A 22,895-nucleotide genomic window follows, 5' to 3' on the forward strand; every position below is an offset into this window, starting at 1 on the left:
TTTAACTTTTCCGTGCAATTGTAAATGGTATTGTTTTCTTAATTTCTCTTTTTGTTACTTTGTTATTAGTGTATAGAAACACTACCAATTTCTGGATATTAACTTTGTATCCTGCAACTTTACTGAATTCATTTATTACTTCTAATAGTTTTTGGCAGAGTCTTTAGGATTTTCTATGTACAATATCATGTCAAGGAATGATAGGATTTTTTGTGCGTCTCATCTCAGAGATACAGTGCAATATGAAGAAAATAAAATAGAATCTAAAATAAATAGAATAGAAAAATAGAATCCCAATCTGGAGAATAGAGAAAAAGCAATATTTAAATAATTCTACCATAAACATAAAAGTCAAACAAGTTGTATCTCAAACGTACACTCTAGTCCTGCCCCCTCTACTGGGATGAAGTCAAGGTTGAATCACAGAGACAGGTAAGGAAATAAGGGCTCCCTCAGATCAGAGCTGTACTTAAAAAATCTGCATAATTATGAAAGCTATTATTATTAAAACTATTACTATAAAATTATTACTAAAAATTAACTGCACATTCAACTCAAAACATTAAAAAAGGAATAAAATATATAAATATAAAAAGTGAAGAGTTATGACCAAAGAAGAAAACAAGTACAGTATTGTCTCATAAATGTATTTTCTTTTTTTTTTTTCTTTTTTTTTTTGAGAAGGGACAGAGAAAGAGAGAGCATGAGGAGGGACGGGGCAGAGGGAGGGGGAGAAAAAGAATCTTAAACAGGGTCCACACCCAGCATGGAGCCTGACATGGGGCTTGATCTCAGGATCCTGAGATCATGACCTGAGCTGAAATCAAGAATCAGATACTTAATCAACAGAGCCACCCAGGCGTCCCTATTTTCTCTTCTTTATGATTTTATTAACATTTTCTTTTCTCTAGACTACTTTATTGTAAGAATACTGTGTATAATACATGTAGCATACAAAATATATATTAGTTGACCATGCTATCAGTAAGGCTTCTGGGTAATAGTAGGCTATCAGTAGTTCAGCTCTGGGGGAGTCTAACATTACATGGGGATTTTCAACTGTGCAAGGGGTTGGTAATCCTAACCCCCTATGTTGTTGAAGGGTCAACTATGGTTTGGAAACAGGAAAATAATAAATAAAAAACTTTTAAAGTTAGTTCTTTTATTTAAAAAGTAAATAGGAATGCCTCTAGAAAAATCTAATCAAGGAGAGAGTTAAAATTGAAAGACAATATTACATATTAAGAGACTGTTCAATAGGTACCAAGAGTCTAACAAGAATATGAGAACACAGAACTTGACCTTGACCTGTACATAAACATATTCCACTATTAAAAATAGCAGAAGTAGCTGCCATCTTGCGTCCCGCGTGTGTGCACCTAATCTCAGCTGGTCCTCCCGAGACCCCCTGAGAGCCAAGCCTATCCCCCGCGCGGTCCCATTTCGGCTCCAACAAGATGAAAGAAACAATCATGAACCAGGAGAAACTCTCCAAACTGCAAGCACAAGTGCGCATTGGTGGGAAAGGAGCTGCCCACCGAAAGAAGAAGGTGGTTCATAGAACGGCTACAGCAGATGATAAAAAACTTCAGTTCTCCTTAAAGAAGTTAGGGGTAAACAATGTCTGTGGTATTGAAGAGGTGAATAGGTTCACAAACCAAGGACCAGTGATCCACTTTAACAACCCCGAAGTTCAGGCGTCGCTGGCCGTGGACGCTTTCACCATTCCAGGCCACGCTGAGACAGAGCAGCTGACAGAAATGCTACCCAGTATCATAAACCAACTGGGTGCAGGCAGTCTGACTAGTTTAAGAAGACTGACTGAAGGGGCGCCTGGGTGGCTCAGTTGGTTGGGAGACTGCCTTCAGCTCAGGTCATGATCCTGGAGTCCCGCATCGGGCTCCCTGCTCAGCAGGGAGTCTGCTTCTCCCTCTGACCCTCCTCCCTCTCATGCTCTCTGCCTCTCATTCTCTCTCTCTCAAATAAATAAATAAAATCTTAAAAAAAAAAAAAAGAAGAAGAAGAAGACTGACTGAAGCTCTGCCCAATCTGTGGATGGAAAAGCACCACTTGCTACCAGAGAGGAGGAGGAGGATGAAGTTCCAGATCTTGAGAATTTTGATGAAGCTTCCGAGAATGAAGCAAACTGAATTGAGTCAACTTCTGAAGAAGCTAAAACTTGAAGAAGTTACTGGGAGCTGCTATTTTAAATTATGACTGCTTTTAAAAATTTTGTTCATGGATCTGATAAAATCTAGATCTCTAATATTTTTAAGCCCAAGCGCCTTGGACACTGCAGCTCTTTTCAGTTTTTGCTTATACACAATTCATTCTTTGCAGCTAATTAAGCTGAAGAAGCCTAGAAATAAAGTTTGAAACAAGGTTAATAAAGTTCTTTGCCTAGGGAAAAAAAAATAGCAGAAGTGTGAGGAGTGTGGAAGTTTTATTTACATAGTTTCCAAATTAATTCTTTGAAGCTAGCATAACCTTGATGATTTTACCAGGCACACAAAAAAATGAAACTTGGATGTAAATCTGTGATGAACATGGAGCCAAAGTCCTAAGTCCAATATGTGACATTTGAATTCAAGAATGTATTAAACAGTCAACACCATGATCAGGTAAGGTTTAATTTCAGGAGGTCAAATGTGAATAAAAACTAAGTTAATATAATTAACTATGCTAAGGGAGAAAAAACAATAGCAACATGTTAATTATCATTGAAACACTAAAAGTGTTCCCAAAATGTAAGAAACAAAACAATTCAGGAGAGGCTACCTATTGCCTAAGATGAGAAAAAAAAAGTATTAATGCATTTTTGCTATAGTTTATAAATCGTAACAAGAGTAACACAGGGTTATTGTTTTAAAATATTAAACTTAAATAAATAATGTAGCCTCCCGCAATCTCATTTCTTAGAGACTAACCACTACTAAAACTTCATGTGTTTTCCTCCAGGGCTTTTTTCTTCTTCAATTTCTTTTAATTATATTAATAAATACCTTGTTGTAAAAACTAAAATATTCTAACAATACATTGAGACTAAAAGTAGAAGTCGTTGGGGCACAGTTGGTTGAGCATCCGACTCTTGATTTTGGCTCAGGTCATGATCTCAGGGTCCTAGGATTGAGCCCCACATCGGGCTCCATGCTGAGCATTGAGCCTGCTTGGGATTCTCGCTCCCTGCCCCTCCCCCAACACTCTAAATAAATAAATAAATAAACAAATATCTTCAAAAAAATAAGTCCTTCTTACTCCCTCCTACCATTACTTGCAAGGGTTACTCTTAACAAGAGTTAGCAATTTGATATGCAAACTTCCAAGTCTTCTGCATGGAATATATATGTATTTGAGATGCAAATATAATCTTAACTAAACATATGGGATCTAATATAATTTATAAATATGTGTGTTTACCCAGCCGGCTACACCTCTGCAGGTATCCCAGCTGTGGAGGAGCTTCCCCTCAAAGATTTACTGCAGGGGACACAAAAGAACACATATAGATCAAAGAAAGAACAACTAAAGGACTCACTCATCCAGTCCCTTCTGGTCTCACCAGATAAGTCACCCTCCTCTCTTATCTCCACTTGTCACTAAGCGATGGAGGGAAATGTGGAACCTATTTTCCCATACTTAAAGAATGAATACTCCTGTTCCCTGGGCTATGCAGGAAGGTGGGAAGAAGCGCTGAATAATTCCTACCACACAGGGCATAGGACATAATATGGGAGAACCACAATTTATTGCTTCCTATTGATTGGATAACTTTTCATTACTACAAATGTTGCTGCAGTCTACAGTTGGCTAACAGATGTTTCCAGAATAGCAGTCCTAAAAGTAGAATTGCAGAGTAACCGAGCAAATACACTTTCATTTGTATGTATTGTTTCATATTTTAATTCAAAAAGCAAACCATACATATGATTTTAAAAGTGCCAAAAGTACAGTGGAGCAGAAGAAAATTGAAAAGCAGCGGTCTCCCTTTAGTACTTCCACTGGCCACCACAAAATTTATATGTATATAAATGTATATATCTACACACACAGACATGACATAAAGAAACAAAATACATGTAGGATAAGAAGCTCAACTATATTTGAGACCAAAACAATGCCAACAAAATAATGGTGAGATATTAATTCTCCACCCACCAGGTTGGCCAATTTTTTTAAATTTTAAATAAAAATCCCCAGTGCTGGTGAGGCTTTGGAGGAAAGGCATTTTTTTTTTTTTAATTTTCTGGCGAGTAATCTGGCACTATTTAACAAATTTAATTTTCTTGTACAAAAAAATTGCACTTCAAAGAATTTATCCTAAGGGGAAAAGTCCTACAAGTGTGTGATGGTTAATTTTATGTGTCAGCTTGACTGGGTGACACGAACACATAGCATACACATGCCCCTGCATCACTCGGGCACCTGCCCCTCTGCCTTCCAGCTGGAGCCAGCCCATCTCAGGCCCCCGCAGAAGGTTAGAGGGTCGGGGAGAGGGAGGTCAGGATACATATTCTTGGACTCTGTCTCTGCCCCGGTACCATGGCTCTGGCCGTGCCTGTTCCCACTACAACTAGCTCCCCTGTTAGGCAACCTCTGTCACAGCTCTTGGCTCCCACCTTCACTGGTCTCTGGTAGCTTTCATTCCCCTTTACCATTTCCTGCCTAGAGGCGTAGTGCTTTTACTAGTTTCAGGGTATCTCACCATCCTTCATGGGTCCCCTTAAGCCTGCCTATACCTTGGTAAATGGTACCTTCCTTAAATTCTATTCCAAATCCCCATGAATATACCTTCTCTTTCTGCAACCCCTAAGAGAGTGGATGAACCCAAGGTTATTGAAAATTGACAAGATATAGTCTTGGTTTGCAAATTGGCTCCTGTACATGGAGAAAGACCAAAGAAAGAAGCAGACCACTCTACATTGGTAGGTGGCGGGTTTAATACTCACGGGAACTTATATTCAAGGCTTGTCTTTGGCAGCTGCAAGATGAGTAGATGTCGGCACCCACCCACCAGAATCTTAAAGTTTACATAGAGGCCTTAACTGGGTTTAGTTACATATGCCATCCCAGATGGTCTCAACAACACCTTACTCTTTCAAGGCTGTGTCTTCGAAACTGACTATTATTGTGGGAACTGTAGGCAGAATGCACATTCCAAGGACAAGAAAGGGGGTGAGGAGCCCCTGATTGCCTGGGATCCAGCTCTTGGGTCAACTGGTGGTCATGTCCTCTCCATGACCTCCTCCGACATATAGGGTCTGCAATCTCCTCTGAGTTGGCTTGATGAGAAATTCTTCTTAATCAGAATGATCCTTGTTGGAGGTGACCTGTCTCCCTAATCGTATCATTTTCAAGTGAACTCAGTGAGTCATTGAACTCTGGCTCTATCTGGATAGCACTCAACTATTGTTCTAATTCTCCCTGATGCCCACTCACTGGAAGCACCAGGAGTCAGACGGGGCTTGCCATTATAACCCAGATCTCAGCTGGGTTTTTCTTACTCCTTGGGACTGAGAAAAGTCTCTGATAATTTAGCCACTGTCAGACTTGTAAGTCTGTAAATATTGAAGAGAAACAGACCAAATTATCATTATTTTCCTGTGAAGCCCAAGATTATCAACTAAAACGAAAACTACGTAGGCTTCCTGGTTCCATAATAGCCATAAATCATATATCATTACTGATTCTTTCCTCTTCCTAATGTCCCAAGACCTATAAAATAATATTAGCAATTTTAGTGAACATTACTTGAATCTCTCCACCAGACTCCATTTTTGTCTCGAACTGCCCAAACTATCCAGGTTCTAGCAGCAATCAAGGCCTCTCTACGATGGCGGTGACCCTGGATGAGGCACTTCGGCAGTTAAGACCATGATGCTGTCAAGGTTAACAACAGCACAAAGGCATCTGAGCTCCTGCGGGGCCAGCAGGGGGCAGCACGCAAATGATCAAGTGAATTGATTGGCGGGAAACGTGAGATGTGCATATGAATGCATGTGTATGAATGTGTGTGTTTAACTTGAGATCCTAATAGGAACACACGTGCTTTTCAAATGCCAATGACACACTTACATAAACTGATCACATATGAGGCTACAAAGACAATCGCAATAAATTTCAAAAGATAGAAATCACATAGGGTGAGTAGTGTTTCACCAAAACAAATTAAAGCTGAAAATTGATAATAGAAAACAGGAAAAAAAAAAAAAAGATTTCTAAGCCCTTGGAAATAAATACTCCTCTTATAAATGACTTGAGTTTTTAAAAATAGCTTCCATTTTATGGCATAATTAAAATGAGTCATTATCCTCAGAAGAAAGCAATGCATATTACTCTTCGTCCAAAGTGGTAAACGGAAGATAATTTTTCACCTTAACACTATTTAAAAATGAGAATGACTTATAAAATGAAACATATACTCAAAGCGCTAGAAAAATACTACTGCTAATATAATAAAGATAATAAACTGATATATATATATATAAAGGTACAAATTAGATACATTACAGAAAATCAGTATAATTGATTTAAAGGGGAAAAAAAATACTTCTTTGAAATGACCAATAATGGGCACCTCCTGGGCAAGTCTGTCTGAAGAAGTTTTTTTTTTTTTTTTTAAGATTTTATTTATTTATTTGACAGAGAGAGACACAGCGAGAGAGGGAACACAAGCAGTGGGAGTGGGAGAGGGAGAAGCAGGCTTCCCACGGGAGCAGGGAGCCAGATGCGGGACTCGATCCCAGGACCCTGGGATCATGACCTGAGCCGAAGGCAGACGCTTAATGACTGAGCCACCCAGGTGCCCCTGGAGACGTTTTTTTAAGAAAAAAGAAAAGAAGGATATGTAGGAAAAGAGAGAAAAAAAATGCAAAATCTAAATGAGGAAAAATATATCACCACAGGTAAAAATAATTTGCTAGGTTCAATATGATGCTATGTACCATTTTGTAACATATAATTTAAAAAAATATAAATGAAGGGGCTTATTGTCTACACCATTCTAGAGCAGTCATTTCCAATCTTTTTCACATTATAGCATATTTGGAAATGATAATGTTAATGTCATAATGCTGTAAAAAAAAAAAAGATTTTATTTGTGCCCAGACACAACAGGTATTACAACTCTGGCCATCCCAGCACCTCTGTATTTATGGTCAGCTGGTTGGAAGCTCTCTTCTAGAAGTCCTGGTCAATGCACCATGCCAAGGTGAGAGTAAGGGGAGACAATAAGGAAGTAAATGTTGAAAAAAGGAAACAAAATGACCAAAATTATCGTGTTTTTCAGAAATTATTATCTAAGTAGGTAGAGAAAAATATGGGGAATACCCCAAGAAAGAACCAGAAGCAGCAGGGTTGGGGTTTATTCAGGGGAACTCTAAATTCAGAATCAATACATGCAAGCAAGAGGAGGAGGCATTAGAGCTAATTATCAAAATGGTTAATGAGGAATTACCAATGGCTGGTCAATCCCTTTTCCTCTGCTTATGCTGAACAGTAGGCCAAAATCTCATTTTCTGTGAAACTAAAGCAGTGAGTGTGGGTAGTGGGAAAAGAGACTCAGGATAGTTTTCCAGTTAGGATGGGAAAACCATGATGGATGGTTGCAGTAACATTCAAAACAAATTTTAAAACCGTTGACATGACTCTGCATGGCAGCATGTTCTGTTCCTCCAAACAAATGAAAGGAAGTTTATCAGACACCACATCCATAGATAAATAAATTGGGATTTTCAATCGCAAGGTGAGATGAAAATCAAGAAACACCAAGCATTGGAGAAAAGCCTTTGCTTTGAAAAAGAGGAACCCAATTTTATAAACAGAAGAGATAATACCTAATAACATCACAAAACAGATGTGAAAAGGTTATTTCAATTAATATAATCATACATGTTTTACAAAATAATGTTTCCACTAAATGAGAAATACTTTAAATTATGACCATTGAAAAAATACTGGAAAACTTATTAGATAAGAAAGAGAATGGTCTGGATATGGAAGTGAGTAATGTCAAGGAAGGCGTGGGTGGGCTAGAAAAGTTATTCTCCCCCAAAAGCAATACAGAGAGACAAGATTTGGGGGAGGGGATGCCTGCCTGGTTCCATCAGCAGAGTGTGCAGCTCTTGATCTTGGGGTTGTGAGTTCAAGCCCTACTTTGGTGCAGAGATTACTTAAATAAACTTAAAAAAGAAAAGATTTGGAAAACATATGAGAAAAGTCGATATATGAAAGATATATCCAGAAACCCAAGGCCTCTTTGAGAGGAATTCCAAGAAAAAGCAAATAAAGACAATGGAGGAGGTGAAACAGTCAAACTTTAAGAAAATCCCATACAGCTGAAGAAACAGAGTCTTCAGATTGCAAAGTCCCACTGAATGGTAAGCATGATGGATGGAGGCTCAAATGCAGATTTCGTGATAAAGTCCAGAGCACCAAGAATAAAGGGGAATGCTACAAATTTTTATTGAGGGAAAATATAATTTCATTTTGAAGAACTAAAATAAAAATTCCACATTTCTCTTCAGCAACCCGTTTCAAGAACGCAACAGAGTAGGGGGCGCCTGGGTGGCTCAGTCGTTGAGCGTCTGCCTTCGGCTCAGGTCATGATCCCAGGGTCCTGGGATCGAGCCCCGCATCGGGCTCCCTGCTCCGCGGGAAGCCTGCTTCTCCCTCTCCCACTCCCCCTGCTTGTGTTCCCTCTCTCACTGTGTCTCTCTCTGTCAAATAAATAAATAAAATCTTAAAAAAAAAAAGAACGCAACAGAGTAGTATGCTCAAAAATCTGAGGAAAGCTCATTTTGAACCTAAAATCCTACATCCAAATAGCACATAGTGGAGATACAAAATAGAGCATTTTCAAACATGAAAGAACTCAGAAAGTTTATTGTTCTCAGAATCTTCCTGAAAGGACTTCTCCAAGATATAATCCAGGTATACCTGGCTAAAGGAAGATCTCTCTCTCCTTCCCTCCCTCCCCCCACCTCTCTTTCACACACACACCAAAGTGATAAATAAGAAACAAGTAAACCATATAATTAAACCCAAGTAATCCATTGCTGCAAACAGTCTCAACATGACAGATAATACAGGGTGAGAGAGTGGGTTTGGGGAGGAAGGAAATAAGAGCGTATTAAGGTTTTAATCTTATTGAAGGAGAAGGATATGGTAGATAGAGATATTGGTGAATGATATGTCAATCTAAGACATAAATTGAAAATTTTAAGAATTTAACTCATTCAAAAATTTAACAGTTTACATTGGGATGCAAATTAGTACAACCACTTTGGAATACAGTTTACCATTATCTAGAAAAGTTGAAAATATGAATAATCTAACTGTATGCTTTCAACAATCACCTTATTTGTTCTGTGTCTATTTTAATCCAGTTGTACTTTTTTTTTCTTAATTCTGGAGATCATCATTAAGAACAGACACTTTTCCCCCTAGAAATATCACTTTATTTCATGAGACAGCATTTCAGAAGTTCTCTTCAGCTCCATTCCAGCCCCTTACTCCTCTTCACCAACTCTTCAATTACAGTCATGCCAATATTATCCTAACCTCCCCCCCATCTGTCGTCCCTGTCCCTTCTGCCAGCACCCCACTCACTAGGACAGCCTCATTAGTCAGCTGACTGGAATCTCTGTGTCCACCCTGGTGCCCTTTTAACTCACTCTCTACTCCGCAACTACCCAAAGACATTTTCAAAACGCAATCTCTTCATGCCTGCCCTTGGCTTAAAATTTTTCAGTGTCATTAGGGTATACAAGAGACTTCAATTTTAGTTGAGGTCATATTATTCTAAAGCATCCTCTAATGATAATGCTTCACTTAATTTGGTAGTGGTTCCATGAAGAGCTTTACATTCTTCTCTGTACTCCATACATGAAATATTTCTCACAGAAGAAAAACAGCCAAAGAAATCTCAAACCAAACCAAACTCAGAATCAAAACAAAGCAGCAGAACTTTTTCAGTAGCTTCTTTAACACAGCATTAGGGTCCTACAAGTCTGACTCCTGTTACCTCTCTAGTCATGAATCACAAACTCGACTTCTTTGGGTTCTTTTCTTGGGATTTGCTTCTTTTTTTCTTTTTAAGATTTTATTTATTCATTTGAGACACAGAGATAGAGAGAGAGAGAGAGAACATGAGCAGGGGGAGAGTCAGAGGGAGAGGGAGAAGCAGGCTCCCTGCTGAGCCAGGAGCCCGATGCGGGGCTCGAACCCAGGACCCCGGGATCATGACCTGAGCCAAAGGTGGACGATCAACCATCTGAGCCACCCAGGTGCCCCTTGGGATTTGCTTCTTGCTGCTGCAGAGCCTTTGTTGTTTCTGCTCACAACACTCTTTCTACTCCTGCCCTCTACAAATTTTCTTGTGATTTCCTGCTTAAACTTCAGATATTAATGCAAATATCGCTTTCTTAGAGATGTCTTTCTTGACCTCTTCAGACAAGGAGAAATGTGCTCTGTGTGTGTGTGTGTGTGTGTGTGTGGTCATTGGTTTGCATTTATGTATTCCTTCAAGCACATCTTGATTTGTAACGATATGCTAATTTGTGTGATTATTTGATTTACATCTTTCGTGATTTACCACGAGCTCCATATGGGCAGGAACACTGTCTATTTTGGCTCCATATTTTAGAGTCTGGCACGGAGGGACGCCTGAGTACATAGTAGTTGAGTGAAGAAGTAAATGGGACCTGATGAGTATAGGTGGTGGTCAAAAACTTGAAACTTGGGATTAGAGGGAAAGATACTCTATTTCCACTTTTGCCCCTTAGCCTTGGACAACGTATGTAAGCTCTCCACAGCTAGGTGTCTTCCTTTGTAAAATGAGGGTCACAGTAGGGCCCAAGCAACAGGATTGTTAAAAGCATTAACTGAGAGAGCTCAAAAGCACTCAGCACACACCCAGCTCCTAGCAGGCCCTCCAAAGTGTGATTTATTATATTTTCTTTTTTTTTTTTTATTTTATTTATTTATTTGTGAGAGAGAATGAGATAGAGAGAGCATGAGAGGGGGGAGGGTCAGAGGGAGAAGCAGACTCCCCACCGAGCAGGGAGCCCGATGCGGGACTCGATCCAGGGACTCCAGGATCATGACCTGAGCCGAAGGCAGTCACTTAACCAACTGAGCCACCCAGGCGCCCTATTATATTTTCATACTTCTTTATTTTTCCTCTTCTATTGTTGCAAAATCTTCATGTCGAAATGTTCTCCTTGTCTGCTCATACTCTTTTCAATGTGATTTGCTGATCTTTCAAGTGCTCCTGAAACCTCCATTTCAGGCCATCTATAAAGCATTTGACCGACACACAGGGAGAGGAGATGAACGCACTAGCAGAGCTGGGGTGCAGCACAGACTCCTTCAGGGGGCTCACAGGATGTGTCACTCTCTGCTCCTTTTTTTTTCCACTTGTGTTGCATTCTCAGTGTTTGTTTATTTTTTTTTCCAGGGAAAATAGAGCTGTGTTTTGCTTATAGATTTGTTTTGTTTTTACCTTAGATTCGTGTGCTTATGTTAAACAAGTCTTAAAGCCCAGAAGAGTTAACTAGGGAAAACTATTGCTTTCTCTTCGGAGTTGAGATTGGCCAAGGTGTCAGAAATTCACAATTGACTGAGACTATCTGAAGTTTGGCCAACTTCTCCAGGACCAACAAGCATTTTTACTCTTACTTGTCAGTGGTAGCAGAAGGGGCTCAGTGAAGGGGAACATTTGGATTTAAGTAGACTTTAATTACATTGCACATCCCTAATCTACACTGGTGTTCTAACTCTGGGAAGAGGCTTCAAAGTGTGGCTTCATTAGAAATGCAGGAGTCGGGCGCCTGGGTGGCTCAGTTGGTTAAGCGACTGCCTTCGGCTCAGGTCATGATCCTGGAGTCCCGGGATCGAGTCCCGCATCGGGCTCCCTGCTCGGCAGGGAGTCTGCTTCTCCCTCTCCCACTCCCCGTTTGTGTTCCCTCTCTCGCTGTGTCTTTCTCTGTCAAATAAATAAATAAAATCTTTAAAAAAAAAAATAGAAATGCAGGAGTCATTTTAACCTAATTGCTCTCTCATCACAGCTTAAAACTGACACCTAAACCTTTAAGAATAAACTCATAGTCCCTGGTTCCTGACACTGCTCACCCTTGGTAAGTGTTCTCAGAGGACCTGAACGCTATTACTAATTTCAGTAAATGTTTTCATGATTTCACTGTGGAGTTAATGTTTAACAAGTTCCACAGGAACCAATTTCCTGCTTGAGGAAACTTCCTTACCAAGTTCCCTAATTATTCCCAGACAGCCATCACCCTGTGGAATCCAGCCAGCCCAGGGAGGTTGTTAATAGGCCACACATGGCAGCTACAGTTTAGTTACCAAGGAAACAGATCAACTCTTCTTCGGAGAGCCATGTTTGACACCGGGAGACCAGGGAGTTGTAAGCATGTGTATTTCTTTTTTCTTTTTTTTTTTTTTTTAAGATTTTATTTATTCATTCAACAGAGACAGAGATAGCGAGAGCAGGAACACAAACAGCGGGAGTGGGAGAGGGAGAAGCAGGCTTCCCGCCGAGCAGGGAGCCTGATGTGGGGCTTGATCCCAGGACCCTGGGATCGTGACCTGAGCCGAAGGCAGACCCCCAACAAATGAGCCACCCAGGCGCCCCAGCATGTGTATTTCTGCTGCCTCTTGTTTTCTTTTAGCCCAAGGAGGATGCGAAGTAAATCAGGGCATACATCCTCCTCTGAAATCACTGAGAAATTGTCTACAGTGAATTCTCTGGACCACCATTCTCAAACTTTGTAGTCTCAGGACCTCTTTATACTCTGACAATTTGTAGAGAACCTCAAAGAGCTTTTATTTCTACAGATTATAGTAATTGATATTTACTATATTAGAAATCAAAACTAAGACATTTTAAAAATATTTACTTATTAACTCCTTTAAAAATAACAATAGTGACCCATGACACATGGACAGAAATAACATATTTTGATGGAAAATAATTGTATTTTCAAAAAACATTTAGAAGAGGGGCATTGTTTTGCAATTTTGTAAATCTCTTTAATGTCTGGCTTAATAGGACATAGCTGAATTCCCATTCGTTCTGCATGCAATCTGTTGTGATATAATGCATCATGTAGCTTCTGGCAAACTCCACTGTACATTTCTGAGAGAATGAGAGATAAAAGGCAAATCATATCTTAAAAGTAACTTTGACCTCACAGAACCCCTAAAAGGGTCTCAGTGTCTGTCAGGGGTCCCCAAACCAAGTTTGAGAACCACTACTCTAAACAAAACTGCAGTAAAAGATGGTCACTGAATAGCTTTTATTTCTAAATGAAACATAAAGAAATAGACCAAGAAAAAAAGGTTGCGGTTATTAAGATGGAAGTGTCTGTGTCCTACTCTTGATATTTCCACTGCTTTTGACCATGGCAACCTATAAGGAGTTCTGGCCTGCTGCTGGGGATATTGTTATGAGGACATCAGGGATGGCCGGCTCCTGAGAAATAGCCCATCTAGAAGCCCTAACATGGAAACCAAGTTTGCTATGTTTTTATTTTGAAACATGGACTTGATATTCTGTAAATTGCCAAATGTCACAAGTCTACAAAGTTTATTAGCAAAGGCTAAAATGTTAGCAAAATAAAAGGAGGTCATACTTGGAAACAGTAACAACAGAGATAGAAAGAAGTTTCATGCGCAATGGATGCCTGCTCCCCCCCTCTTAAGGTCTGGTGGAAAAGTTGAAAATTAGGGGAGATGTGAACTTTCTAAAAAGAATTGCCTTTGTCTAGCCCCCAAAGCAATTGTTTCTTATGCTCAAATTGCTCATGTGGGGTATCAGGAGAGTTGCACAAGGACACGTGGTGATCCCAGGTCTTGTCTCTCCTGCAAGAACAGTCCGTATTTGATCTGAACAATTGTGCCCACAATTTCTGCTGGTGACCTACTCTGGGACTACAGTGCTAGCCAATGTGGCCACCTGTAGGAGGGGGCTCCAGCCTGGGATATACACTGGCACAGCAGCTCAGGGCATGGCCATTGGAGAAATGCTTGGCGCACGTAAGCCCAACTTGAGAGTGTTTGCAGTTCCTTTGCTTCCATCATGTAAGATGCAGTAAAGCAGCCTATGGGCCAAAAGCTTGAACTCTGACGTCCAAGAAACATGTGTTCTAATCCCACACAGCCACAAAATTATCTTGAATCCTTAAGCAAATTATTTAGTATCTCTCAGCTCCTCTGTTAGATGGTATTGTTGTGAAGAATAAAATGAGCTCAACCATGTAAGGGGCTTAGCCAGATATATAGTAAATGTCCAATAAATTCTAGCTATTTTTAAAATGCAAGTTTGATTTTGTTTCTCCCCTATGGAACTTCCTTTAGTGACTCTCCCATACCTTTCAACACTGAGTTCAAACTCCTTTGTTTAGTTCATAAAGTCATTCATAGTCTGAATTTATTTTCTGTCGTTCTTCAAGTATTCTCTGCAGCTGTCACACCATTCCACTCAAGATCTTAAAATTCATCATCCTTTTCAGACCAGCTTTTCTCTAGATGTAGAGTCTTCTTTCTTGTTTTTGCCATATCGCTAACTCTTAGCAGTCTTTACAACTATGACCACAGTCATCTCCTCCAGGAAGCCTTCCTGGATTCCTAGTCTTAAGAGTCTTACCCAGTGAGGTCTCACAGCACAAGTGTTAACCACAGTTCTAACACTCACCACACAGTGTTGCTAAGAGTTCATTTATTTGCTTCAGTCACTCCAAGTAATCTCCTAGAAGTTTTGCCTAACATCCCACAAGGCAACTGGCACATGTTAGGTATCCAATGAATTGTCTTGAATTTATGAATGGATATTCAAATGAAATTGCTGACATAACCCACTATTGTGAATGTATAATATGTGGGATGTGAGATAATGCTTATGGTGATGGTGATGATATGATGGTGACTCTGGTGGAGATGGTGGTGGTGAAGTGATGGTGAAGGTCATGGTGGTGGTGACAAAAGAAAGGAGATGGGAAAAGGGGAAGAACAAAGATGTCCCTCAGCCTTCCTGCTCCTAAGCCTGACAAAGAGATACATCTACACCTATTAATGACATGAAACTTGCCACTGCATTTGTCATTTGCTCAAATTCTTTGGTCCCAGGGCTGATGTGATTGCTTCTATTACTTTCTGTGAGTTCACCAGAGATGGTATTGGTGAACCAAGAACAAGCTTAGCTCCCTGAGCTTTCCGCAATGAGATTAAAGCAATTATATGCTTGAGCCACTAGATGGCAGTGAGGATTTAGTCCATCTTTTGGCATAGTTCACTAAACCCCTCCTGGAGCTTTCATTCATTTAGGGCTTAGAGGCACCATCCTGAAGCTTCTTTCCAGATCCACTTCCTTTATTCCTGATACACTTGCCCCAGCCTCCTAATATTAGCTCTTTAGTCCATGGAGTCCCTACAACTTCACAGCTGGGTCTTCCTCCCTCTGTGATCCATGCAACACTTTGTCCATTTGTATCTCTCTCTTCCTCAGGTAGAAACATCTTAGCACCAGGCCTGAGCCACACTGATTCAGCACCTCTCCTTCTCTTTTGGATTCTTTCCATGGAACTTCAGACATTCTGGAGTCTCTCCATCTTAAGAAGACCGTCCCTGGATCATGCATCCCTCTCTAGGTATTGCCCTGAGTCCTGTTCCCCTAATTCAGAACCTTCATTCTGAGCCGGACCTATATATCCCAGCAATCTACTTGACTGTGATTTCACACAGACATCCCAACCTTTACTCATCCAAAATTGGATTTCTCCCCCCAAATTCTTCCTTTCCAGTGTTTCCCATCTCAACAAATGGAAACCCCATCCACTCTCTGTTCCAACCAGAAATATGGGTTAATTCTTCACTTCTCTCTCCTACCTTCCCCCCAACCATACAATCTATTACGAAGTCCTGTCAATTTGATTTCTTAAGCATGGGTAGAATCATCCACACAGCTCACCTTCACTGCTACCACCCCAGCCCAAGCACATTGCTCTCACTTGGGCTGTAGCAATTGTCGTCTCCTGCCTATTTCCACTCTTGACTGCTTTCCATCAAATAATAAGCCAGAAAGACATTTTAAAACTACAAATGTGTCCATGTTACTGCTTTGCTTAACTCACTGGCCACCTATCATTGGCAGGTGAGTTTAGAGTTCTTGTACCAACAAGATTTTACTTGGTCTGGCTTCTGCCTCCCTCTTCATCTTACTATCTCATTCCTCCCTCGCTTACAGTCTCCTCCCTTTACTGGAATGACATTAAGTTCCTTCCCATCCAGACCATCACATACATCCTTCTTTCCACATGGATGACTCCACTCCCCACCCCCTCACACTGGAGTTGAGCCTGGATAACTCCTATCTGTCTATGAGGCTCAGTTTCAATGTCACTTTCTCAGGGAGGTTCCTGAGAAAGTCCTTCCCAATGGCAATGCTCTCCCCCGCACCCCCTCCACATCAGATAAGGTCTTCCTGTGATGATTCCAGGATATCTTGTGCTATTCCTATTTAACAGTTATCACAACTGTAATTGTGTTTTTAGTGTGTGGTTATTTGTTTAATAGCTATCTCTCTCATTAGACTATCTTGCTAAACTTTGTGCTCTTAGGACCTAGCACAGTTTCTGATACATAGAAGTCATTCAACAAATATTGTTAAATAAATAAATGATCTTCAAAAACAATCCCATGCTACTCTCTATTACACACTGGGTGAATATATTCTTTTTTTAAAAAAAAATGTTTATTTGACAGAGAGAGAGCACAAGCAAGGGGAGCAGCAGGCAGAGGGAGAGGGAGAAGCAGGCTCCCCACTGAGCAGGGAGCCCAATGTGGGGCTCAATCCCAGGACCCTGGGATCATGACCTGAGCCGAAGGCAGATGCTTAACAATTGAGCCACCCAGGCACCCTAGGTGAATATACTCTAAGATAACCTGACGAAAGCTAGATATGATCTATAACTTCTATAGGTCCCAGAATAGAGCCAGTGTGATCCTTTCAGTAAAGAACTGCTCTTTTCAACTCATACGTGGAACAGATTTTCACTCAAAAAAAAAAAAAGCCCATCGCTTTATTGTTTTCTTAGAGCTCAATCCAGTCAGTGGGGTAGAGTGGGCCTTCAAAGCCAATCTGAATTACATTTTTAAAAAGTAATTTGGGGCATACACAGGTGGCGCAGTCGGTTAAGCAGCCAACTCTTGATTTCAGCTCAGGTCATGATGTCAGGATCCTGGGATGGAGCCCTACATTGGTCTCTGTACTCAGTGGGGAGCCTGCTTCAGGATTCTCTCTGTCCCTCTGTTCCCCCCACACCATGCTCTCTCACTGTCTCTAAAATAAATAAATCTTTTTTGAAAAGTAATTTGGTGATATTTATAAAAGTTTGCAAACTCACCATTGCTTTGACCCATTAAACCCATGTTGTGAAACCTCCTCTATAGAAATGAAAGCCCCATTATTTATATGTGTATAAAACTAGTTTATTTAGCATACTGCAAGGGGCAAAACCTAACATAAACACCTGTGTGGCCACCAATCAACATAAAGACTCTTTTATACCCAATATTAACGAACATTATACATTTCTGAAAAAAAGAATAAAACATTAATATATGAAGATACCTCTAATGTATTAACAAATATGTAGAAATCAAGAGGTTAAGCATACTCATACAAAGAAATGCAAATGGTTGCCACCATTTATTAAACAGTTCAAACAGTGACCAAATATCACACGGCTTCTCAGCACAATCAAAATGAGTGTGAATCCACTATTCTCCGCCACAATTTCATCAAAGCTTTTTTCATCTCACTGTTTCTCAAGCTGTAGATCAGTGGATTCAGCAGAGGTGTAAGTGATGTGTAAGTCAGTGACATGACTTTCTTAGTTCCTGGGGAGTAGCCAGATTTGGGTTGTAAATAGGTCATATCGGCCGTGCCATAGAAGAGGGTCACAGACGTGAGATGGGAGGCACAGGTGGAAAAGGCCTTTTGCCTCCCAGTGGCTGATGGCATCTTCAGGATGGCAAAGAGAATCCGAATGTAAGACAAGAGAATCAACACAAAAGGAACCATGATAATCAAAATGGTGCCAGTGAATGCATAGATTTCAAACAGAAAGGTATCTGCACATGCGAGTTCTAGCACTGGGGGAGTCTCACAGAAGAAATGATTGATTTCATTGGGGCCACAAAAGGGAAAACTGAAAACCCATGTGGTCTGCACAGTAGCCACCAGGACCCCTGAGGCCCAGGAGAACATTACTAATTTCATGAAAACACTTTTGTTCATAATCATTGGGTAGCTCAGAGGATGACAGATTGCAGCAAATCGGTCATAAGCCATCGCCCCCAGGAGAAAGCATTCAGTGCCACCAAAAAGAAGAAGGAAATACATCTGTGCAAAACAGCCTGCAAAAGTAATTGACATTTTCTCAGTGGAGAGGACCACCAGCATTTCAGGCATAATGACTGCACTGAAACTCACGTCCACCACAGACAAGTTCTGGAGGAAGAGGTACATGGGAACGTGGAGGCTCTGTTCCAAGGAGATGCTGACTATAATGATGGCATTTCCCAACAGAGTCACCAGATAGACAACCAAGAAAACCCCAAAGAGCTGCTCTTGGAGTTCTGGAAAGTTAGAAAAGCCCAGGAGGATGAATTCAACCACAGAGCTTTGATTTTGCCTTTTCATTTCGTGGTGGAGAGTATTTTGTTTTTAGGGACATTGTATACAAATTATGAAGTCACAGTCCAGTAGCTGAGAGTTCGAGTCAGAAATTCTTGGCAGAAGATATCATAATGAGTTCATTTTGACAAATCTTCAGGTTGGCAAATCTTGAGAATTACCAATATATTGTAAGAGTGAATCTTTCAAATACAAATGAAATGAGGAATTTTGGCTCAGAAATCTTGCTTTCGAGGTATGAAATAGCAGGTGTTCTCTGGCAACATTTTTGCTAGGTTGAAAATAAATCCTATTTTTAAAACATAGAATCCGTTGTCCATCACATTGATGTATGCATCTCTGTTCTTTTTTTTTTTTAATTTTTTTAAAAGATTTTATTTATTTATTTGAGAGAGAGAGATGAGAGACAGAGAGCACGAGAGGGAAGAGGGCAGAGGGGGAAGCAGACCCCCTGCTGAGCAGGGAGCCTGATGTGGGACTCGATCCCGGGACTCCAGGATCATGACCTGAGCCGAAGGCAGTCGCTTAACCAACTGAGCCACCCAGGCGCCCTCTCTGTTCTTTTTAATTGTATTTCATATGTGATTTTCCAATAAAGATTTTGAAATAAAAAGCAAAAAAAGGCAAAAATCTATAACTATTAATTAAAAATTAAAACAAATTTTGATGAATATGTATTATAAATGCCAAAGTTCAAAATGCATTTATATTTCTTTGTTTAAAATGAGATACATGAATAATATACCCAAACAAATAGAGAAACACTCAAAAGGGGTTGAATTTTAAATGCATTTATTTCAGATGAACATAAGTAAATTGTTCCAAGCGTGTCGACTTTTGGTTAGAATGGGTCTGACTAATTATACTGAAATTTTCCTGAATGGAAAACTTTAGAGGTCAGTTCTCCATCGCCCATCCTTGTGACCATAAAATGGATTTTGGGCTATACAAAATTCCATTTATGGCTATTCTGATCCTGTGATTTAAACTCTCTCTCTCTCTCTGGCTCTCTCTCTCTCTCTCCCTCCCCCCCCCCCACCACACACGCATTATTAGCAAGTTCATTTAACTAGTAATAACTCAATAAGCACTGATTGTGCACCTACCATGTGGAGCCTGTGTACCCTCAAAGATACATTTGTGACATAAGTTTGACAGCGCAGCATAAAAGAGCAACCCCTCCCCCCTACTCCAGCACCCTGTGACTCCCATCTCCCTGGTTTATATTTTGTCATAATACTTGTCACCAACTGAAATCACACATATTTATTTGGATTTTATGCTTATTATCTAACTCCCCCTTCTGGAATGTAAGCTCCAGGAGGACAGGAACTTTGTTCTGTTCTTGCTGTGTTCTTGGTGCCTGGAACAGATAATAACTGATATAACAGATGCTAAACCAATATTTGTTGAATAGATGGAAGAATAAATATTAAAATTTGGAAGCCTGGTCTCTGACCTTAAGGAATCTAGTGTCTGAAGGAAAAATAAATCAAGGGAATAGAGAGCCCCAGAATTAATCCATGGCTTTGTAGATGTTTGCAGCCCCTATAGGATTGGAAATACCGCTGGATTAGAGTGTTGGGCCACAATCCTGACTCTGCTACTACCTCCAAGATGAGTTTCTGACTCTTCCTGTACTCAGGTTCCCCTGTGTGGTTGGGAGCAGGGCATTCCTTCTGGACCTGACATGGGTGTTTCTCTGATTTGTTCACAGAAAACTGCAGGCTTCCGCTCCATTCAGATGAGGGTGAGGCTGAAGGGAAGGTAGAAAAGTGGTGGGTGGGCACATAGGAGGCACACATGCCGTCTGAATCCTTTGGGGCTGCCAGTCCCAAGCACAGCTGACCATCTTCCTCCCAGTCTAGCTGCTCTTCTGAGCCCTTCTCTAGGCAGAGCACCTCGCTTCTCCCCCTTCTCCTCCCCAGTCACCCAGACCAACTCTCCTCTGGCCCCAGCATCCTAGTCACTGTCAGGTCCACAGGTCTTTAAAATCTGGAGTCATGGCCTCTTTTCTTCCTCCTTTTCCTCCCCACCCCATCCTCATCATTCAGTGGTCTCATAACTGGCTTCTCCGTGTTTTGTGACTTCTCTTCCAATCTGTCCCTCACACCTCTGCCAAAATAATATCATCCTCCCTCCCAGAACTTTCAGGGTCTCCTCTTATTGGTAAAATAAAATGCCATCTTCTCAGGTTGGCATTTAAGGGAAAGTAATGGGAACAAGTGCTTTAGAAATTTTAAAAGGGAAAAATTACTTCTGAATGGAGAGGGGAAGTAAACAACCATAATCACAGGATGTCATGTGTGGAAGGGCCAGGAAGCAGAAGGAGGAAGGCAGAAAGAGGCAATCTGACCTGTTCAAATCAAAGGTGCTTGATGACATCTTAGTACTAGAATGGGGGTCTCCTGGCCTTTGGAGGGTGTTTTGAAAACTGGCAGAATTTCCTGTGGGACATGAAGAAGCCAGACAGACAAAAGGACAAGCAAGCTAAGGATATGTATTGTTGTCTTGAGCTCAGATTATTAGGACATTAACAGATAGTAAAAGGCAAGTTGATTTACAGAGTTTAACCATGGTGATAAAGCAAATGTCTGTATTAACTTTAATAATTGCATTTTGGATATCAAAAACATCTAAAATGAGTAAGGTGGGCTCTGCTGAAAAAAAAATTAAGTACCATTTGTAGTAGATAAAAATATATATTAAGTTTCAAATATACAAAACCAATAAGTTTTAAAAATATGAAACTTTATCTTATCAAAAATAGATGAACTTCAGGGGGCTGATAAAGTTTTGGAACACATCTAAATCACTGCCTTCATGAATGATTAAAAAAAAAAAGGGAAAGAAAAGAAAAGAAAGAAAGAAAGATGGAGGTGCCTGTGTGGCTCAGTTGGTTAAGCATCTGCCTTCAGTGCTGGTCATGATCCCAGAGTCCTGGGATGGAGCCCAGCATTGGGCTCCCTGCTCAGCCAGGAGCCTGCTTCTCCCCCTGTCCCTCACTACACTTGTGCTCTCTCACTCTCACTCTCACTCTCTCAAATAAATAAATAAAATCTTTAAAAAAGAAAAAGGAAAGAAAGAAAGAGAGAGAGAGAAGAGAGAACAACTGAACCTGAATGCTCCATCTTTTCCCTTTTGCATGAGTTACTTTAATGCTGACCTGATTCAATGACATGTCCTTCCAGCTCTACTGTTAACTTTCTGTATGACCTTGGACAAATCATTTCTTCCTCTGCATTTCATCTTTGTGCATGATTGGCCTTATTTCTGACCACCTCCCACCCCAGCTACAAAGCTCTATGAATTGATGATTAGTCCAAGCAAACTACTTAAAGCTCTAATTATTGTCCAAAGCTTTATGTGACTGTAAAAGGCAGAGTACTTGACATTCTCACCTGAGCACTGATAAGCATCTTCAATTATCAGTGAGAAGGACTATAAATGGAAAACCTGCTAACAGGTACATAAGCAGAATCTTCAGGTCCTTACTACCTTCGGTTCCCCACCTCTGACTTCCATCCCATTTAATCAGCTGTTTCACCTCTTTAGTTAAAAAAAAAAAAACCTCTCCCATAAATACAACTCAGGGATTCAATGTGCTGATTTTATACCATTATATGGCATTGAATGTTTGCCCTTGGAGAATTTTTCTCTGGAGAAATTACACTCAAAATTATATAGATTTTCCCCTATGGACATAAGAAAACTCAACTGCACAAACTTGAAACAACACTCTTTCAGGTTTCTATAGGGATAAATATCTCTTCACTCAAGAGACTCAATTCCACCATGACAACTCCCCCTGCCCCCATTAAGGAATGAAAACAGAGGCTGAGTGAATGTTAGTAAACAGAGGAAGAAGAGGAAGGGATGGGGGCATGAGCAAAAGAAGGTTTACCTAGACTGATTGCATGGGATGGACAGTTTCTGCAGTGATAGGAAACATGTTAAGACAAGCAGGTTGAAGTTACTTTGGGAAAGCCTAGATGTCATTACCAAATTTTTAAATATTTTCCAGTAGAAATATGGAAACACTGAAAATTTGGTGGTGGTGGCGGGGCATTAGTCATTCGGGTGATTTTATAGTTGGTGCTTTTTAACTTGAAGAGAAAACATCTGGACTAGCTGTATGACTGAGCAAATATGTAACTTCTCTGGCTCTATTACTTTTCTGCTA

At 40.4% G+C, this 22,895-nt stretch overlaps 2 protein-coding genes across 2 annotated transcripts; one reads left to right on the forward strand and one right to left on the reverse strand.

Moving 5' to 3' along the window:
• Positions 1-1,457: 1,457 nt before the first annotated feature.
• On the forward strand, positions 1,458-2,150 carry LOC135362257 (transcription factor BTF3-like). Its single transcript, XM_064575894.1, has 2 exons — positions 1,458-1,837; positions 2,039-2,150. The coding sequence occupies exons 1-2, from the start codon at positions 1,458-1,460 to the stop codon at positions 2,148-2,150; spliced, it is 492 nt and encodes a 163-aa protein (XP_064431964.1).
• Positions 2,151-17,773: 15,623 nt separating this feature from the next.
• LOC123856619 (olfactory receptor 10A3) lies at positions 17,774-18,718 on the reverse strand. Its single transcript, XM_045892766.1, has one exon. The coding sequence runs from the start codon at positions 18,716-18,718 to the stop codon at positions 17,774-17,776; it is 945 nt and encodes a 314-aa protein (XP_045748722.1).
• Positions 18,719-22,895: the final 4,177 nt, after the last annotated feature.

This window comes from Mirounga angustirostris, unplaced genomic scaffold (genome assembly GCF_029215605.1).
Source record: "Mirounga angustirostris isolate CCGP_5_RB_7025 unplaced genomic scaffold, mMirAng1.0.hap1 SCAF_13, whole genome shotgun sequence".
NCBI lineage: Eukaryota > Metazoa > Chordata > Mammalia > Carnivora > Phocidae > Mirounga > Mirounga angustirostris.